Source organism: Ammospiza caudacuta, chromosome 2 (assembly GCF_027887145.1).
Source record: "Ammospiza caudacuta isolate bAmmCau1 chromosome 2, bAmmCau1.pri, whole genome shotgun sequence".
Lineage (NCBI taxonomy): Eukaryota > Metazoa > Chordata > Aves > Passeriformes > Passerellidae > Ammospiza > Ammospiza caudacuta.
Window position 1 is genome coordinate 60692933 of NC_080594.1, and position 20832 is coordinate 60713764.

General features: G+C 40.1%; 1 protein-coding gene across 2 annotated transcripts in view; it reads left to right on the top strand.

The window, feature by feature from the left end:
• The window catches only part of EPSTI1 (epithelial stromal interaction 1), a 52228-nt gene that overhangs the window by 30014 nt on the left and 1382 nt on the right, over positions 1–20832 (top strand). Inside the window, exons 7-11 of one of the 2 annotated variants that reach the window (XM_058799935.1) lie at positions 4624–4717; positions 7898–7981; positions 10729–10802; positions 12707–12804; positions 20163–20194. In XM_058799935.1, coding sequence (XP_058655918.1) covers positions 4624–4717; positions 7898–7981; positions 10729–10802; positions 12707–12794 — 340 coding nt within the window. In that variant the 3' untranslated portion in view covers positions 12795–12804; positions 20163–20194. Of the gene's footprint in view, positions 1–4623; positions 4718–7897; positions 7982–10728; positions 10803–12706; positions 12805–19108; positions 19126–20162; positions 20195–20832 lie in introns of those variants that run through there. The other variant, XM_058799936.1, reaches the window with a different exon arrangement.

The window sequence follows — 20832 nt, forward strand, 5'->3', positions numbered from 1 at the left end:
GGGGAAGTAACAAAAGCACCAGTGAAAACACAGCCAGCATGGACCTTACTGAAATGAAGGGCAGCATTTCTTCTGGGTAAGCCTTTGCATGGTTATGCAACTGCTCTTAATTTCTGCAAAAGTTGAGGAAGTTGTTATGCTTAGCCAATTAAGTATGTTGGAGTGAGAAGAAGTTGTAGATATAATTGCTGGTGCTGCAGAAAGATGTCTTGAATTAAATTTGGGGTTGAGTTTTTGTTGTTGGATTGTTTTCATTTTCAGAGAGGGCAAGTCCTGCTATTTTTAAAAATTATCATGAAAATTCTGGGTAGATGTGTGAAATTAGCATTATATATGCAGTATGCCAGCTTCTTAGTTTTCTAGATGAGTTGGAAGAAAATGGTGAAGAGTCACTTACAGGCAATTATTTTGGAAGCTTATGAGTCCAAGTCATTCAGCACTAAATGCTTCTTCTGTGGTCTTAGTGGCTACTCAAGTTGTCTACTCTTTGCAATGGCTATGATGATTTACCTGCTTTGGAGTTCTTTATTTTGATTTTTTTTTATTACTATTTTTGAATGTTCTTAGCATACTTGTGGATGTTCATTAGAGCAGAATTGTAGTGGTGGAGATACTGCAGCTTGAGCAAACAAGAAGTTCATGAGCTGTCTTGTTTTCAGTAGTAGTAAGAATTGGCCATTATATTTTACAAATTGTCAAGAGAAATTAATAGATTTATGATACATAAAAAAATATTGTGCTGCCTTTTTTTTCCCAAATATACTGGCATAAAAGCCAGTATATTTTTTTGTATACTGGCATTTCAATATCCATCAATTAAAGCAAAAGAATTAACTGTCACTGGTTCCATTGGGGAAAATTAATGAAGATTACAAGAACCATTTTAATTAATGCGTTTTTAATGTTAGTCTGTAAAACAGACTTAAAGCTGAGAACTTTATTTGTAAAGAAAAATTATTTTCTTTCTGTCTTTGTTCCGAGAGGAATACAGTCTCAAATGAAAAGCTTAGCAAGTGGTGCTGTGCGACTCCTGGATGGAGGAAAATTCTGGTGCCTGAGTCCATATCCTCATTCATGTCCCTAAGAATGAATCCTTTTCAAGACTTTTGTTATCCTTGTGCATGTGACAGTAGTTAAAAGCAATAGACACACAAAATTGAAGACCTTATTCTGCAGAGGAATTTAGACCTTGGATCTTGCAAAAAGATCATTGTGGGTCTTCAGATCTTTCGCATTTGCATTCTGGAATCAATTGTGGAGTTGTCTGCTTCTCAGCTGTCAGGGCCGGTGATCCTGTTGGATCATGTGAACTCCTACACAGGCCAGAGGAACCTTAGCCCACTCTGGCTTTCATAACCATCCCCTCATCTCACCCTAGTGGGAATGTGGGTGGCAATTAGTCCCAAACAGGAAGAAATGCATGTGGGCTCACAAAGGGCTTGTGAGTGCAGGCTGCCTGAATTACACCTTTCTCAGTGGAACACCTCGCAAATTCATGGTTGTGCACTTTACACGTACTTTTTGAGCATTAAATAAAGGGTTTTGCATAGCAGCTTTTTTTTTTTTTTTTTTTTTTTTTTTTTTTTTTTTTTTTTTTTTTTTAAGGCCTCTGCCTGAAGAGTAGCTGTGGAATGTAAAGCTGTATATCCAAGGACCCACAGAGAGCATTTGCACCATGGACTGATTTCCACTGGTCCTCACCAGCCCTTTCTAGCATGTTACTCAATGGCCCTGCCAGCAGAGTTAGTATTTTCCCCTGACAGCTCTTAAGAGTTATTCAGACCTCAAATCCAGTATTGTGCTTCATTCCTCCACCTCTGTATCTGTACTGATAAATTTAACACTGTCAATCACTGTCATTTCTAAGGCCAACAGGCCTGAGAATGCCTGCTTCCATTGCTAGAAAACTTCTTTACCTCCCAAAATGGTGTGGTAGCATCTAAAATGCCTATTGGGAGCTGCAGTTGATATTCATTCCTGGACAGAACCCAGGAGTTATTTGCAAAAGTGCTGTTTGGGACAGGTCAAAACTATTCCAGGAATAGTCACCACACTGTAGATGCTGAGTTGCCATGCTAAGAGTAGTGCTTGGTGCTATTAAGCACACCAGTATGGGAGGAAGCTGTTTTAATTAGCACAGCAAAAGGTTTTTTCCCAATGTTGTAATGGGAGACAGGGCTATCAAGACAAAATACCCTCATAAGATCACTCCAGCTTAACCATAGTATCAGTGGTTCTCTGCTTTTCAGACTGATGCTTAGGGGTAGTCAGACCTCAGGCTAGCAGCCTGTTAGGAGGGTGCCTTCTTGGTTAGTCTAAATCTTGTATCTCCTTTTGCCTAGCTGTGTTTGAAGGGTATCAGGATTCTGCTGTATTCAAGTAAATTTCTTCATCTCGTGCTCTTCTTTTCTTAATGTTACTAAGTTTAGAGGAACACATTTTAGCATTTTTGATTAGACCTTGAAGTTTTAACAAGTGAATGAGATGTTGCTCCAGCTGTCTGTGTACTGATATGCTGGTTTCCTTCTGGAGATACTGCTTTCCTTTCTAGAACATGAATTGAACAGTCCTCTCCCTGAATTCTCTCTTTTCGTGGAGCCTGGTTTAAGCTACACTCTGCATTGTTATGACTGCAGGTTTAGTATTATGAAAAATACCATTCAGACTTTTTCTGGCAACCCTAGGTGCATTGCTAGGCTTCCACAGAGATGACACACAACAGATTAACATATATAACATATATAACCTCACTTGTCTTCCATCAGAAAATTCAGAAATCTGAGTTCCTTTCTTGTAATAGGAACACTTCAGTAATGTATTACTTAATTTGATGAAATCAGGTGTTTCTCTATTCAAAGGCAATGCACAGTCTTGTTGAGGAACTTTATTTGCTTCCACTCTTGTAATCGTCTTTTCTGATACTAAAACTGAGTAAGCTTTTCACCTATCAGTCTGCTGATCTGCAAAATTCAATGACCTCCACCACATTTTTATGCAAATAATGAGAAATTCCACATACTCCATTTAATTCTCTTGTCATCAATAAGGAATTAGAGCAACTAGGTACAGCACCAAGTTGCCCCATACTTTTTCACAGAGCTTCAACCTTTTCAAATATACTCCAGATTTTTTGTAGGAGTTCTTAGTCTTCCTGGTATAGAAATAAATAGTTATTTGATCAGTTTTAGCATAGGTAGAGAAACACAAAATCTGCAATTTAAATCTTCACGTTCCCAAAATTACTATGTGGAATCTTACCACTTAATAACTCATCTTTCATGGAAAAAAAATGAGTGCTTAACACTTGTATAAGAAGACTATTAATTTGTTCAACCTTTAAGTACAAGTACTTTGTAGATCAGGGAAAACAGTGTTTCATCTGGTTCTTTCCTTATTGTGCATTGTCCAAGGTCTGTTAACTACCCAGGTAATGGAGGAAAGGGAGTGAACTGGGAGTGGTGAGACTCTAAAAGCCTGACTTGCTAGAATTTGAGCAAGTACTTTGTACCTGAAATGGTAACATGGTTTTGTATTGTGTAGAGTAGCAGAGAAGAGCTTGTGGTTTCTTGTTCCTTTTCCCAACTTCTCAATATATCACTCCTCACTGACCAGCAGGACATTTTACCAATAAAGTATTTACTCACAGTTTTAGATAATGGAGTGAAATATAAAACCCACTTGGTAGTCTGTTTCAGCTGTTAATCAAAATCAGTCTTCAGCAGCCAATGCTTTTTCTCTAAGTTTAAGTCTTTGGTAGTGGCATCTTCCCCTGCACAGAGCTAGCTGGGTGCCCTGTGAGAAGAGTAAATCTTTGCTTTCAATGTCTATTGAAGCACTTTTTCTGCTCTCACTTCAGTGCTTTCATGTTTTCCAGAGCTGTACACAGAAATAAAATTGCCTCTATACGTGCCTGGGTGTGCAGGTTAAGAAACCGATTCCTCACCACAGCACACAAACTCCCATCCTTTGTTTTTGTTTGTGACCTAGTTTAATTGTAATTGGTAGAACTGTGAGCAATGTGATGCTACTTTGAAACTCTGGGTTCGTTAGGCATGCAGCTGGAAAAAGAAAATTGCCCTTGCCAGAATAAGAAATGAAAATGTTGTGCATTAACTAAAGACAAGCATTTTTTTTCTTGTAACAAAATGCTTGAAAGCCTTTCTGCTTGATAAAGTAATCTGTTGTAAGGCTGCATTGTATTAACTGTGAAGGAAAATTCCTGAAAATAATCTTTTAAAGTACTTAGCTGAGATTTATAGATCTCGTAGAAGGATTTGCAACAATTCCGTGAAGCAGTTGGCATCCTCATGAAGTCCAGTGATATGTGAGTCTGTTGTACAGAAGCTTTGCAATGAGGAAAGCATAGCCCTTGTACAGCCCAAATATGCAAATGACCATAATTGTTTGTTTAAAAAATCATCCCAGCAAATGGCTTATCCACAGTGTGCGTTCTGTATCCTCTGTCCCATTTGTCTGTTTCCATAACCTTTTTTTTTCTACCTGTGATGTTTTTCAGCAGACACATGATAAAATGTCTAGGCTAGATTCCAAGGGTGGAATAAAAAGCTGTGTTTATTTTTATGGAGGCACTAACAATTCTATTTGGATTGAATGTCTTCATAGCAAAACCAATGAATTACTGAACAGATTGGACGTGGGTTTGCCAAAGAGTGATTCCTGTCAGATTGCTAATCCTGGCCCAGAATCTACAGCATGGGTAAGCAAAATCATAGTGTGTGCTGTATTTTCTATCAGCTTTCCAGGTGCTGTCAATAGTGTAATGTTAAAATATCCTAATTGAGCTTAATTGCTGAGACCTAACTCAGTGAGTACCAAGGAACCTTTCTGGGTGAATGAGTCTGCCTACCTTGTCTCTTCCACACTGGCAGGGTATTCCACATAGTAGAGGACTACTCACAGATCTCCTTCTGATAAATTAGAACCAGATTTATATTCTGAAGTTAGCTGGGAATCTTAAGTATGCCCTGTACCTATCCACTGGTGGTAAGCTTTTATGAAATTTCAATAAGTTAATGTCAGCAGATGCTTTACTGCATTAAAAATTCAGTCAAAAGAGAAGCTTGTTTCTGCATCCTAAAAATGATTCCATATACTGCTTGGGGTCTTTGTCCCAGTTTGAAGTAGTCTGGTAAGTATTAGTGTAATTGGGAAATAGATAAAGTATTGCTTCAATTTCATTATTCTTATTGACTCTAAGAGGCTTTTCCACATACAATTAGTCTCTTCATGTCTAAACCAAGCTTTCCTACTAATGTAGAATGTTTCAGTGAGGAGTATTAACCCTGAAAGAGAAGTATTTCTCCTGTAGGGAGGTTTGTAATTGGGGAAGCACAGAGAACAGGGAGCCAAGCAGACGGAAATTAACATTGGAAGCAACTGAGCAGAAGTATGGAAGTATTTGGGCAGCCCTCTGTTGTATACAGTCTTGAGCACCAACTGTTGGGTAACAGGAAGGGAAGATTTGCCTCCATATTTCTTCAGATGACTTAGAAATGGAAAAAAAATCGTCCCTTTATAGAAATGGATGCCAACAGGATATATGACACATCTGTCTTGCCTCTAGTATTTCTTCCTGGTTTTCATTTCAGGAAAAGGAAGCTGATATTGAAAATAGGTCTCATTCCCCTTTAATTCTTCAGGGTATCTTGTGTCTCTGAAAATCCTAAGGACATTTTAGCAAGTGTGGGCAGATATGCAGCTAGAAAGTGCCAATTTCCGCCCAGCACTGTTGGACAGAATGTCAGTCTAGGAGAGTGGCTTTCAGAATGTATTTGGTAGTCCTGGGTGAACAACCAAGATGAAGGGATATGGAAAGGGACAAAAGATGTCTTGAAACTACTTCTACCTCCCTCTTGGAGCATCCAACACTTCAAACAGTGGGAGTTAGCTCTTTGGTAGGGAAGGCCTAGCTCTGCAGCTTTCGTACGATATGAGCACTGAACTGTGAAGACGAGTGAGCTCATGTCCCCGTGACTGACTTGGATTTCAGCATTTTGGTGTGCTGTCTTCACATCCACACCAAAGTGGGTGGATGGCTGAAGGAGCACTGAACTGTTTCAGTTGTACAGGTCCTAATTTTAGCCTTGGCCCTCTGCTTCGCCTACCTATGTGTGGCTTTCTCATCCCATGTTTTGACAGGTTTCTCAAAGAGTTGTGTCAAATTACATCCCATAGTTCATCTTTCACTCTGCTAGTGTCCTAGCAGATAAAATACACCATTTATCTGTACTGTTCTTTAGTAGTAGCTGACATGATACTTGTCTTTTGTGTGGCTGCATTTCTGTAGCTTTGTGAATCATAATGCAGCAATGCCGTTAGCCAAGTCTTCCCAATCACCTTGGATGAGGTCCAGTCTATAGGTATAGGCACAGCCTCTGAGCCAGGAATCCAAAGGATGTAACCCGTGAGTTCTTATCTAAATAAACTTGGCATAGCACCAAAGTGCTAAACCAGTAGGAAAACTAGGACTCTAATTTGGATGTTACCTTGAACATGTCCTTTGTCTGAAGTAATTAAAAGATTCAGGAACAATGTATTTGAAATAGTGAAGTGTGATAAGCTTACGACGTGCCTAAAATGCATGCTAAAAGGGGGAATATACATACATGTTTGTGATTTTTTTAAATTTGAAAAACTTGTTCTGAAAACAGTCTGGGACAATGTGATGCAGATCAGAGTTTTTTCCCTTCACATCATTTCTTGGATAGTGATGTTAATTTAGCACACCTAGATCAACTATCCTTGCCAAATGTTACTTCACATCGATGAACAAATTTGACTTCTTTTGAGAGTCTCTGTCATTGATGACTTTTTGGGCCTGCTTATTTACTCAAGCTCATAATTAATTTTAATCCTGTCTTTCAAAGTGTGACCAATCCTGTGTAGATTTTTATTGTCTTCCAACTTGATTAACATATTCTCCACACAATTCTCCAGACCATTACAGAGAGTAATGAATAATATCGGACCCAGAATGAGTCTCCCTGGACACATGTAGCAACTTCTCCCAGCTCAAAATTGAGCTATTAATAATTGCTTTCTCTATTCAGTTTTTTTAGCAAATTATGTGCATGTTGTTTTAATGGTGTCGTTCTGCATACATATATCAAATTTTGGAAATAGTCTGTAGACCTGTAACAAATCCCTCACTTATGTCAAACTGCACAATTCTTGTATTAAATTATACTGGCTCATTTTTTAGTGTGCTACCCTACATCTCTGCTCAAAGACTTTACAGTAGAAGTTGCAGTGTACAATATCCTAAGGATTCTCTAAGACCCTAATTGTAGGTTGGCTTTTTGCAAACAATTACAACTTGTGAAAGACCAGGGCTAGTTATTGTAATGAAAACCTGTTGCACAGTTATTACATTATTCATGATGTGTAGTTCACATTTTCAATTTTCTTAATGCTTCACAAATAATAGCAGGTTTGATCTCTTCTGTTGCCCTACCTCCACAAAAAAAGTCCCATGTTCCCTCTGTTACAAGGCTTCCATTCTGCTTTTTTATCTTGGTTATATTTTCATTACTTTTCTTTCTTCCCAGAATACCCTATCTCATTAGCATGTATCCTGACTGTGTTTTCTGACTGCTCAGGATATGTTTATGGTTGCCACTGGGACACAGAATAGCACTTGCTGTGACTACCTGGGTGTGATGCACAGGTGGACATTCAACCAAACTGAATGACTGAGAGGCTCTAGGCCACTTCTTGTTTAAATTCTAGTCTTGAGACTAATCTGTTTCTTAAGTAACTGGAATCATTCAACCATTTGTGTTTGTTAATTACCCATATAACAATTTGAGAATAAGGTTTGGGAGTTTGGCCCTGCTCTCACCACACTAATATATTTTTATTTTCTGCTGAACAATAGAAAAGAAGCCATGCTTATAAGCAAGCTCTTCGAGAGGATGAAAACAGAAGATTAGAGGAAATGAAGCAAGAACAACAGAGGAAGGTAATTATACATTAACAGTTTACATATTGTATCATTTTTGCATGCTGTGAAACTAATTAAATACACTGATTACTTGTAGCCTATGCACAGAGCTTCTCTTTAGTAAAAGTGATTCAGTCACTGTTTTCAAATATTGTGAGAGAGATGAGTCAAGCTGTAAAATTTGAACAGGGACAGGACAATTATCTTCTGAGTTCAAGGCTGTTTGCATCTGGAAAATGAGCTCCTTTTCACCTCTGCACTTGAATAATTGTGCAGAGGGCTTTTTGACCATGGCAACCGATTTCATAGGCTAAGGAAACCAGCTTACTCTCTTGCAGGCAGAAGTCGTCTTACTGAGGAATTTAGGATGATCTTTCTGAATTGTCTCTTTCGAGAGAATTGAGGGCCATGGGCCCTGCTTTTTCCAATGGGGATGTGGAAATGCTCAGATTTCCTGTTAATTATAGTATGCCTCTCTGTGCCCTTTCTGACTACCTAACTAAAGAGTTTTGAATTGTCTAAAAAGCAGGCATTCCATAAGCGCAACTTTGAACTCCATATTCTGTGTATGCATCATGCATTGCCTGAAATGTGTAGTCCCTCTGGTATAGATTTGGGTACCGTATCCAGATAAAGTCCATCTACCAAAGGTGATGACACTGCAAATTTACCTGTCTTGGCTCCAGGTTTGACTGTGAAAGTACAGGGAGGGCAGCACTTGAAAATCTAGCAAATAATTTGAAAACATGTGAGCAAGTTCTGAGCCACTTGCTGTGCCTCTGCTGTTACTAACATCCAAATTAATGTTAAGCTTTTTCCCCAGTGGGAGAATTTTAGCACAACAAATTCCATACACCATACAACAAATTCCATAACTTCTAGAACTGGAGAAGTTACTTATTCCCTGTCACTGATATCTTTCTTTACATGTTGGGGATGTGTCCTCATTTCACAGTATTCTAATAACTATAGTACTGGGGGAAAAAAAGTGGAGCACAAGGGAGTCTCTTCATTGCTATCCCATCAGGTATATGCTTGCTCTCAGAACCTATACATAGGAAAAATTTTTGAAAACCAGCCTGGATGGGTCTAAGGCTGGTTCCTGTTGTAGTCTGTACATGGATCCTTCCAAAGAGAAAATGACTACAGATGTAAATTAGCACACCCCTAATTTATGGGTTTGGTTTAAGGGACTTGTGTAGAGCTGTAGACTCTTCAGCAATTTCCATGTGTTTCTAAGGAGGTGTTGGCTGCTTCTAAGGCTGCTCTTGTTTGTTATGTGGTTCCAAGGTCTCCTTGCCTTCACAGTTGCTGCTACCTATTGTGCAGAGTAATGCACTACTTACAAACCCACTGTAAATAATATGGATTTTAAGGGCTCCAATAATTGTCCCTCAGATATATGTTGGCTCGTTTCTACTTCAAACTAATATTTATTAAAGTAATTGTGAATTCTGTCTTGTGTGTACCTCCTAGCAGAGTGTAGCTATAAAATGTGTAGGTATTGTCAGTTCCCTTTTTTTCTTCAGAACAGGTTTTAGTATGTATTGCTTGATTTAGAAATTTTCCGTACACTTTGAACACCGCATCATATACACACAATATATTTCAGAACATTACTCCGAGAGAGGAGTCGGCATATTGGAAAGTCAGATACTGAGTTTTAATTTTCAGGTTGAATAGTTATTTAAAATAGTGAAAATTGAGGTTGGCTTTTTTATTTCTTAATCCTGTTTCTTCTTTTAGGGCTAGACAAATATTGATACACAACACATTCTCAGTTATTGATTTTCTCCATACATTTATTGCATAGTTTTTACTTAATGTTCCACTTAAATTGATTTTTAAAAAAAACCCAGTCATGTGGTTCCATTCAGTTATTGAAGCTTTTATCTAAGTACATCATTTTATTTTAGTTTCTATTCCTACTGCTGTGCAGTTGCTATGGAAAATATGAAGGATGGGTCTGTTCCTATGCCTTCCCCTTGCCCTGCAAGCCCAAATCTCCTTTGCACAAAGATGTGTAATCTCTTGGGTGCGTTGCAGGCAGAAGGAGCTGGACAAACAAGCACACATACAGACCACAGTCATGCCAGTTGTGTTTCCTTAACAGTTTTGGCTAAAATTGCATGAGCAAACTCTCCTCCAAAATGAATTCCCTTTGACACTGTTTATACACCTTAATGCCACATAAGGCTGCAATGCTGGGGGCTTGTGTATGTTCCCAGCACACCATTTTCAACAAGCTCCATTTTCCCTCCTCACCCTGAAGGGAGCCCCAGGGAGCTGGAGGTGACACACCACATCACATAGCCCAGATCTCATCTTCTGCTTGCACTCTGCAGAGGCAGGAGGTGAAGGACATGGCTCCTTCTTCCTCTGTGGGCATGACAGCTGTGTCTGCTCCTCACTTTGGCTTTCATCCCCCTTTGACCCACTGGGAAATTCAAATCTGTGTTTTGGGACATGGGGAAGCAGACTGGTGTCTGGCATACTCCTTTAAATGTAGGATTCTAAATGTCTGAATCCTGTAACTTCCCACTTTTCAAGGCACAAACAAAAAACTATCCACATGCTGAACAGAAAAACCAGCTCAGTTTTTAACATAGTGCTGTTGCATAAGGAAAATGCAGCTGAGAGAAGTTCTGACTGTAACTGAGGTTAACATCATGTAGAATTAATAAGGTTTGCAGCATAAGTTAATTAAAAGTTAGTTAGTTTATTTATTTATTTATTTGTTTGTTTTTCATTTTTATCATTGCCAGGCTGAATTATTGGAATTTAAACAAAAGCAGGAAGAGGAAACCAGGACAAGAACACTAAAAAATGAACAGAGGAGGTAAGATGCAAAAAAAATGCAAAATACACTGGAATTGAATTTCCACGCGGAAAGGGTCTCAAAATACAGGCACTCATGTTTCAGAAGACTATTGCAATGAGGATCCCTGACCTCATCTCTGGTTTAGCTTTGCTTTCCACTATGAGCCACTAATATCCATTATTACAGCTGTTCACTGCATGCAGAATGACCCAGGGTGCCTTTCTCACTTTTTTTGTCCTATCAGCATAGGACACAGCATAGAGTAGAAGCAATTAATAGTTTTATGGAGGATACACACTTTATCTGTGTATCTGTATATGAACCTAGATATCTATATATTTTTATATCTATATTTTTATTTCTTTTAGAACGGTCTACTTTGTCCATGCTGCATCTTGTGGCGAACTGTCTCTGAGGTTAGCAGGCAGAGCTAAACCTGGGTCTTGGTATTGATTCAGATGGAACCTGCAGTGCAGCAAGGCTTCTGCAGCTGCATTTCTTTGTGCCCCAGGCTCTGCCCCGCCGCTGTGACCTCTCTGTGCTCCACACTTCTCATCTTCCACTTCTGTCACTTAAAAGGACTTTTCATTATCCTGAAGCACAGCTTTATTCTCAGCTTTGGGTTCTGCTGGTAAAAAGAAACAATGCTTAGGCTCAAAAGTAAAAACAATGTTTGTTTCTTTTTTTTAAATCATTATGTAATATTTTAAAAAATGCCTACTTCTGTAGACAACCACTCTTCAGACTGCTTTCATTTCTTTTTTTTCTCTAGCAGAGATTGAAATAATTACCCATAGAAGTTAATGAAGGATTTTTGATTCAGTCCATCTCATAAGCATAGAGAGAAATAACCCAGTATTTTCCTTTTTATCTCATTCTTACCAACACCATTGTAGAACATTAAAACAACAGCCATGTCTAAGTGTGTGTCAGTCCTAAGCAGTAATCAAGGAGAAAAAGACACAGTTTTCCAGAGAATCACAGAATGATTTGGGTTGGAAGGGACCTTAAAGGTCATCTAGCTCCAAACCCCCCTGCCATAGGCGGGGACACCTTCCATTCCACCAGGCTGCTCAGAGCCCCATCCAGCCTGGCCTGGAGCACTGCCAGGGATGGGGCATGCACAGCTTCTCTGGGCAACCTGTGCCAGTGCCTCAGCACCCTCATAGTGAAGAATTTCTTCCTAATATCCAATCTAAGTCTACCCCCTTTCAGTCTAAAGCCATTCTCCCTTGCCCTTTATCACATGCCCTTGTAAAAAGTCCCCCTCCATCTCTCTTGTAGCCCACTTTAAATACTGAAAGGCTGCTGTAAGGTCACCCCACAGGCTTCCCCTCTGCATGCTGAACAGTCCCAATGTGAAAATATTTAAAACAGATTGAGGAAAACTGTGTATTTGTCCATGCTTTCTAGATTGGTAGAGTAGTGCAAGAAAATGCTAGAATTTCACAGCTGGATGGAAGAGAAAGTTGTCAGCTGCATAAATTGTCTCTCTTAGTAACAAGCTTAAGTGTGTTCTTCCATTTTTTTATTACGAAATCAGTACTTCTAGAAACTTTCCTTGAGCACTGAAAGCTGAAAGATTACCTAAGGTGACTTGTCAAAATATGTAACCTCCCTAAAAAGGTGGGTGGGGGTACACAGGTCATCTTTCTATGAAGAATTTTGGTGCATTATGAACAGCAGCCAAGGTATGCCTCTTACTCCCAACAGGCTGATCCCAGGATAAGGGTGCATCTGGTGAATTGAAAATTAAGTCCACCTGATCTCATGCCCATCCATGGTTATGCTGCTTGAAAAACACAGGAAGATGGGCACTGAACAGATGGGAAGGGAGAGCCACTCACAGAATGTTTAATATCAGTAGTTTGTGAACTTCTCAGCTGCCTTCCATCATTATTCATTTTTTATTGTACTTCAAGGGTAAATAATGCTTTCCTGGACCGACTCCAGAACAGAACACAGCCTAATAACATCTACCACCCTGGATATAATGGACTACCTCAATAATGGCACCTTGGTAAGTTTTTTGGTACAGAATGGAGAAGCAATGAGATTGTTCAAATATTGAATTTTTCTCCAGACACTATTGTGTGTCTGTCTTTAGTCTGCCTGACAGAACTTACAGCCCCGGCTGGCTGTCCTTAGTACCTTTCAAGGAGAAATTCTTGAATACCTTTCAAGAAGAAATTCTGTCTAAAATATAAGCTTTTCAAATGGAAGGAGAGAGGAGCAGCTGCTCTTGCAGCAGAACTCAGTGGCCTTGTGTGTGAGGTACTCACTGCAAGGAGCCACATCCAAGGTACTTCCTTAAGTTCAGAACAAGGGTAGTGAAATCATTAGGGATTTTTTAAAGTCTTTAAATTAAAGATGCTCAGATATGCTATAAATATTTTAATATGGTATTGAAGTTGGAGGGAAAAAATCCCCTCTCTATATCTGTATCTATCTGTCTACCTATATCTTTCCAGGTACAGCTATTCATTTTTTACCTATATAAAATTATGACAAAGAAGGCTCAACTACATTTCATTTAAAGTCAGTATTTGTAAGGATTTTTGAAGAAAAGCTGCATACTATTAAATATCCATTCATTTTTTTCAACTGTCCTAATGAGACATGAATGTAATTGTTGTTTAGAATTTTCAGTATAAAAAAAAAGTAAATATATGTATTCCCCATCATGGAATTTTTCATTAGGCTGAAATTCTATTGATGAAAGGACCCTAGTATGGGAATTGAAGAGTTAGGAAGACTGAGAAGCAAAATGATGAGAGTCTAAGAGAATTTAGTGTGTGTGACAGTGTAGAGGAAGGTGTTTAGTTGATAAAATATAACAGCTTGAATTGGATTAGTTGGTCAGGATGTGTATGTTAGCCAGTGAATACCAGAAATAGTTCAGTTCAAGCATCTCCAAAGTCAAGGCATGGTTAAAAAGCAGATATTCTTGCCACTGGATTTTCCATGTACTAGAGTGGGAAAAGGGTGTCTTCATCACTACAAGCCTTGGGCAAGCCCTGGGCTCAGGAGCCTTGCACTGGTTCTTGGTCTTGGTGAGAGGAGACAGGACATGCCAGCTCAAGCTCCCATCAGGTCTGTGGGCAGACATCAGCAGCTTTACTGATCTGAAACACCAAGCACATCAGGCAGTGCAGAAGCTGATGGAAGCCAAGTTACAGATGTCCCGGCTAGTTAAAGGGTGTGAGTAAGAGAGCACAGTGTATGGCAGGCCTGAGCCACCTCCTGAAGGACAGCGTGTCTGCAGATAGCAGAATTAGAGACTGCAGGCAGGACACAGCTACCTGATACAGGGAAAGTGCAAAAGATAAAGTCTGATAGAGGGTGTCTGGTTAACAAAGGCAACGAGGGCACTTTGTGTTTTTTATCCCCATTAGTTTACTGTTTCCTGATAAACTCCAAGGAAAATGTGTGACACAGCCAAGATCCCCAACATCTTTCTCAAGCATCTCCATCAGAGCACCTGCCTTCACCCCTGGAAACCTTGCCATTGTCTGCAGAGGTGGCAGGGCTTTGCCTTTAGTCAGATGCACACACCCTCTTTCACAGTCTGTATCATTGAGCACAAATGAGTGTGCTCAGCCTAGGCACAGTTTTAACAACAGATGACTATGTGAGGGGTTTTTTAATATGTAAATTGAATTAATGCATCAATACAAATGCAATAAAACCCTGTGTATGGAAGTGATAAATGTCCTACTCTGTTATTTACTTAATGACTCCCACTTAATGGTGGGAGATGTGATGGTTGGAGGTCGTTTGGGGCAGAGTGACCATGAAATAATAGAGTTTTCAATACTTGGTGAAATTAGGAAGAACACCAGTAAAACTCGTACACTGGACTTCCGGAGGGCGGACTTTGGCCTGTTTAAGAGATTAATTCAGAGCGTCCCTTGGGAAGCAGCCCTTAAAAATAAAGGAGTTCAGGAAGGGTGGGCTTACTTCAAGGCAGAGATCTTGAGGGCTCAGGAACAAACCATTCCTGTATCCCGAAAGATCAGTCTACGGGGCAAACGTCCAGCCTGGCTGAGAAAGGAGATCTTGGAGGAACTTAAGAATAAAAAGAGGACGTATCAGAATTGGAAGAAGGGTCAGGTCTCCAAGGAAGTATTCAAGAGGGCTGCTAGAGTATGCAGGAAAAAAATTAGGGAGGCCAAAGCTCAGTTTGAACTCAGGATGGCGACTACTGTTAAGGATAATAAAAAATGTTTTATAAATATATTAATGGTAGGAAGAAAGGTAGGACCAGCCTTTGTTCTTTACTGGAAAAAGGTGGGAAGTTAGTATTTGCAGACGAGGAGAAGGCAGAAGTGTTTAATGCCTATTTTGCCTCGGTTTTTAATGGGAAGATGACTTGCCCTCAAGACTCCTGTCCGTCTGGGCTGGTTGATGGTTTTAGGGAGCAGAATGGTCCCCACATTATCCAAGAGGAGGCTGTTATAGAACTATTGAAATGTTTGGATATTCATAAATCTATGGGACCAGACGGGATCCACCCCAGGGTAATGAGAGAGCTGGCAAATGAGATTGCAAAGCCACTCTCCATCATTTACCAACAGTCATGGCTTACTGGTGAGGTTCCGGATGACTGGAAGCTGGCCAATGTGATACCCATTCACAAAAAGGGTGCAAAGGAAGATCCTGGCAATTATAGACCAGTCAGCCTGACCTCTATACCTGGCAAAATAATGGAACAGTTTATATTACGCGCCATCATGCAAAATTTGCAGGACGGCCAGGGTATCAGACCCAGCCAGCACGGATTTAGGAGGGGTAGATCATGTCTGACTAACCTGATCACCTTTTATGACCAAGTAACCCGGCTAATGGACGCAGGGAAGGCTGTAGATGTTGTTTTTCTGGATTTCAGCAAGGCCTTCGACACTGTTTCCCATAGCATACTCCTAGACAAACTCGCCGGCCGTGGTCTGGATAGGAATACCCTTTGCTGGGTTCAGAACTGGCTGGATGGCCGGGCCCAGAGGGTGGTGGTGAATGGTGTCACATCCAGCTGGCGACCAGTCACCAGTGGTGTCCCTCAGGGGTCTGTGTTGGGGCCAGTTCTGTTCAATATTTTTATTGACGACATGGATGAGGGCTTAGAGTCTTTTATTAGTAAATTTGCTGATGACACTAAATTGGGAAAGAGTGTAGATCTGCTAGAGGGGTGTAGGGCTCTCCAGAGAGATTTGGAACGGTTGGATGCATGGGCAGAATCAAACGGGATGAACTTCAATAAGTCCAAGTGCCGAGTCCTGCACTTTGGCCACAATAACCCCCTGTACCGATATAAGCTGGGGACGGAATGGCTGGACAGTGCTCAGGTGGAAAGGGACCTGGGGGTGCTGGTTGACAGTCGGCTGAACATGAGCCAGCAGTGTGCCCAGGTGGCCAAGAGGGCCAATGCCATCCTGGCCAGTATCAGAAATGGAGTGGCCAGCAGGAGCAGAGAGGTCATTCTTCCCCTGTACTCGGCACTGGTGAGGCCTCACTTGGAGTATTGTATCCAGTTCTGGGCCCCTCACTTTAGGAGGGACGTTGAGTTACTTGAGCGTGTCCAGAGGAGGGCAACGAGGCTGGTGAGGGGCTTGGAACACAAGCCATATGAAGAACGACTGAGGGAGCTGGGGCTGTTCAGCCTGGAGAAAAGGAGACTCAGGGGCGACCTCATCGCTCTCTACAACTTCCTGAAGGGTGGCTGTGGTGAGCTGGGAGTCGGCCTCTTTCTCCGGGCGACAACAGATAGAACAAGAGGACACAGTCTCAAGCTGCGTCAAGCGAGATGTAAGTTAGAATTGAGAAGGAAATATTTCACAGAAAGAGTGGTCAGATACTGGAATAATTTACCCAGTGAGGTGGTGGAGTCATCATCCCTTGAAGAATTCAAAAAAAGACTGGATGTGGCACTTGCTGCCATGATCTAGTTGAACAGTTAGAACATCGGCTGGACTTGATGATCTTATAGGTCTCTTCCAGCCTTGAACTTCTGTGTGTGTGTGATTCTGTGTGACTCCCAAAGAGCATGCCTTCTGCTGGGTAATGCTAGATCTATTTTTCCTTTATGTTATAACGTGAGATTTGAAGACTAAACTGAGAAGGAAAATATTAAAATATGAAAGAATATGTCATAATGGATAGGAATTAAAAAATGGGTCTTGGTAACAAGTACAAGAAAAAAAAATAATCTCTCAAAAGATAGGCTGGAGGCAGCAATCTTAGTGTCTTTGATTATACCGAGATTTTTCTCCTTTCCTTTGGGATTTAAAAAAAAAAGAGCTGAACTCCAGGCAGGGCTTACAAGTCATGTAGTCTGCAGCCAGGCATTTTACATTACAAGGAAGCTAACTGAAACAGGTCCGACTATATACTAAGATTAAGAGAAGGTAAAAAAGTTCCCAAAGTAAAGACATGAAGGTAATTTTTGAGCCTCTTCCATCTGTGCAATGGCACCAAAGGGGAAATATTTGTTCTCTTTCCCTCTTGTATTTTTTTTCCCTGTTTGAACTCTTTACAGTCACAACAGCTTCACACTTAACAGAAACTGAATGTTGTGCTCTATTGTTGACGTATCTACTCTATTTTTCACTGTTGGTTCTATTAGTCTGGTTTCCTAAAGAAATGAAGTTTATACGATCACGCTGTCTGTGTGCATGTAATAAGATTTCCCAGCTGCTGGCCAATCTTAGCCAAATTTGAAAGGGATTATAAGTCTCAGAGATAATTAAATTTCTGTGTGTTTTGTGAAAAGCAGTGACTAGCATAGGAGACAGCCTAAAATAGTGCCCACTCTGAGGGGTGGTGCATTCTCTGCATTGTTTGACTGCAGCTCTCTGGCAGATCAGCGTGGGCACAGCTCAAGAGCAGCTGCAGCTCTGCCCTGATGTCCTGAGGGCTAGGGGATTCAGAAAGGGACATGATATCACAAATGACATGAAGAAAAGGGGAGGAGGCTGAATACATTGTGTATGTCTGGGAAGAGGGCAGGAGAGCAGTTACATTGTCCAATTGTCCCCTAAGCAATAGGAAATGAGTTTTCATTAATTCAAATCCCCTCCAGACATTTTGTGTTTTATTAGGAATATTTATAAGCTGTTCTATCAAGAAGGATCTTCATGACTGTAATTTCTCCTGCCTTTTTGATTATAAATGCCAGGGCACTCTCTGGGTGGCTTTGTAGTTTCCATTTTTAATGGGGAAACAACATAATGAAGTTCCACTTCTATCTGTGAGCTACTGCACCCTTGAGAAAGCCCCGAGTCTTGCTGTATGCTATCAAGAAAGTTTTAATGCCCTTTGCACTGCCTTTGGCATAAAGATAAACCTTTCAAGATAGGAGAATAAGAAAATTACCATTGTCCTTTCAAAATCCAAGTTTAATAAATAAGATCATATAATGGAATCATAGAATGGTTTGGGTTGGAAGGGACTTTAAAAATCATCTAGTTCCAACCTGCCTGCTATGGGCAAGGACACCTTCCATGAGATCGTGTTGCTCAGAGCTCCAGAAAACTTGGCCTTCAGCATTTCCAGGGATGGGGCATCCACAGCTTCTCTGGGCAACCTGCTGCAGTATTTCACCACCCTCACAGTAAAGAATTTCTTCCTAATTTAATCATGATTCATCTGGGACTTAGAACTGAGGCAGTATTTGTTCACTGTTTTGGCACAAATGATCAGTAAAGCACTTTTGTTGTTACGAAAGAATAACTTTTAAACAGTTGGACATTTTGTTATTCAATGCCTCATGGGATTTGCCCATATCCAAGTATGCAGGGATTTGCAGAGACCGAAAGCTAATGCATGGCAAGCCTGTAACAGAGACCTTGTTAATTTTTTGCATGAAAATGGGTCACTGTCAAGTACCCTTTTGTTTATTCTGTAAATGGGGAGAGGTCACAGTGTGAACGTATGAAATTTGTAGGTCTGTTCTTCTTCAATTAAATACTAGTTGTCTTGCTGAAACTCTCTGAGCCATAGCAAACCCAGAATCTAGAAGGCAAGGTGACATACTACATCCTCCTGTCTCATGTCTCCATTATATCCAGTGTGATGCATAAGAATGAGAAATGCTCCCTTGAGCGCTGACTCTGCTCTTTCAGTGGATGCATAATACTAGATATTTGCTGTGCAAAGCAACTATGCCCTGAATACACAGGTGTAGTGGGACAGGAAACCCCATTCTCTTCCTTTCCCATGTGCAGAACAGGAACTGAATAAGATGCTGGATAAATTTGTTTTGAGGAAATATGATTTACGGATAAAACTATTTTGAATAAACATGGTTTGTGGGTTTGCACTTTGTTTAGTTCTTGCAGCATGACCCATGGGAAAGTTTCTTTGGAGTCTCAGCCAGCACTTGATTTATGCTGTTTGTGACCAGTTGAAGAGGGAAAAAGTCATGAAGTTTACTGTTGCACAGCAAAAGGAGTCCCAGCTCAAAGGCCCCTGAAGTCACAAGGCCAGCATGCACGTCACAGGTTTTTCTAAACAATCTGTCTTCAATATACTTTCAGAAGGATCAAGTTGCACTAAAAATGCTGCTTTCCCAGAACGAAGAAAAGGCTTTTACTTAACATGGGAATATTGAGAAAAGAATATTTGTATAAGAAGGTTCCAGAATGCAATCCACAATGGTTACATTTGTTTAAATGAATAATGTGATTTGCTAACTTAGCTTTAACTTGGTTAGTCTATGTACAATCTGAGTTGAAAAGGTTATTAGTTTGCTACCTAAAAATGGTTGTTTTCTTGTTTGTTGGGTTTTTTCTTTTTACTGAAAGTAACATACCTGTCTTTCCTGGCAGAAAATATAGAAACTACTTAGCAGAAGTATCAGCATCAATAAAGGGACCTCAGATGAGTAGGTCCAGGCAGGCTATAGCTCAGTTTAGTGACTTAGCTCTGGCAAGGCTGTCAGACATCATATGCAGATGTGTTTCCCCTGCCTTGATCTTGAGCTCAGTCATTCTTTGCTTTGAGAATCCTACATGAGAATAGTGGCAGTCTGGGCAGGAACAGAAGAAGCTTCTCACTCTTTCAAATTGTGTGAGGTTAAGAATCTGAAGATATTTGAAATACTTCTAGATTTATTTTTTTTTCTCCTAGCAGAAGCAAGATATGTTTATCTCTTGAGTCAATACATCCTGCTATTTATTTAGAAGTCAAATCAAAGATGTTTTGTTCTAGGACTGGAATCTTGGAGAAGAGTTTGCTTGTCATTTTAAGTGGAGTTTCAAAATGACTTAAAATAATCAAGAAAGCACCACACAACTAGATAACCATAATTCCTTGCATGAATATGCAATTGTATTGCACATTGTACATTGTACTGTACTAATGCATTTTTTATTTTTATCCAAGAGTCAAACTACTTGGAATAAAGGAGGAGCAAGGTAAGAATAATTTGGTTTTTTTAGAACCAATGTCAGTAATAATTTAGTTTTGAATTTGACATTTCATTATGACAATTTTTGTAGTTTAATTTTGAAACAATATGAGAAGGGATCTTAAAAAAAATGCATTCCAACTCTGTGTTAGGGAGTCCTGCAATGGCACATATCTAATCTGAAACATGATTTTTGTGAAGAATTGCAGGTAAGAAAAGCTGATGATGGCATTGAAGGCATCTTCTGGGAGTGCCTTGATATTTAGGCTAAAACTTCACTACAGCCATGTTCTCTGCATCATAGACTCTGCCTAGATAAAGCTGAATGTGGCTGGGAGTGCAGGAGGTGACTTAGTAAACTTTCAGTGTTCTTAAGTGAAAGGGATACTGTTGTGGGCTGTGTTCTTCCAACCATTGTTCATGAACAAAAAGGGAAACTGCATATCAGTGGACGCTGTCAGTAAAACACCACTACTGAATCAGAGAAATCAGGCCCTCTGCTTTAAAATGTCCTTTTCTTAAGACTCACTGCATCTGTGTTCCTTTCTGAAAGGGGTTCCCTACTCTAATCCTCAATTCAGATACAACTATGTCTGCAGAGCCTTTACTTACAGGGTTGGAAACTTTTGAAGCAAGTTCGGGAAC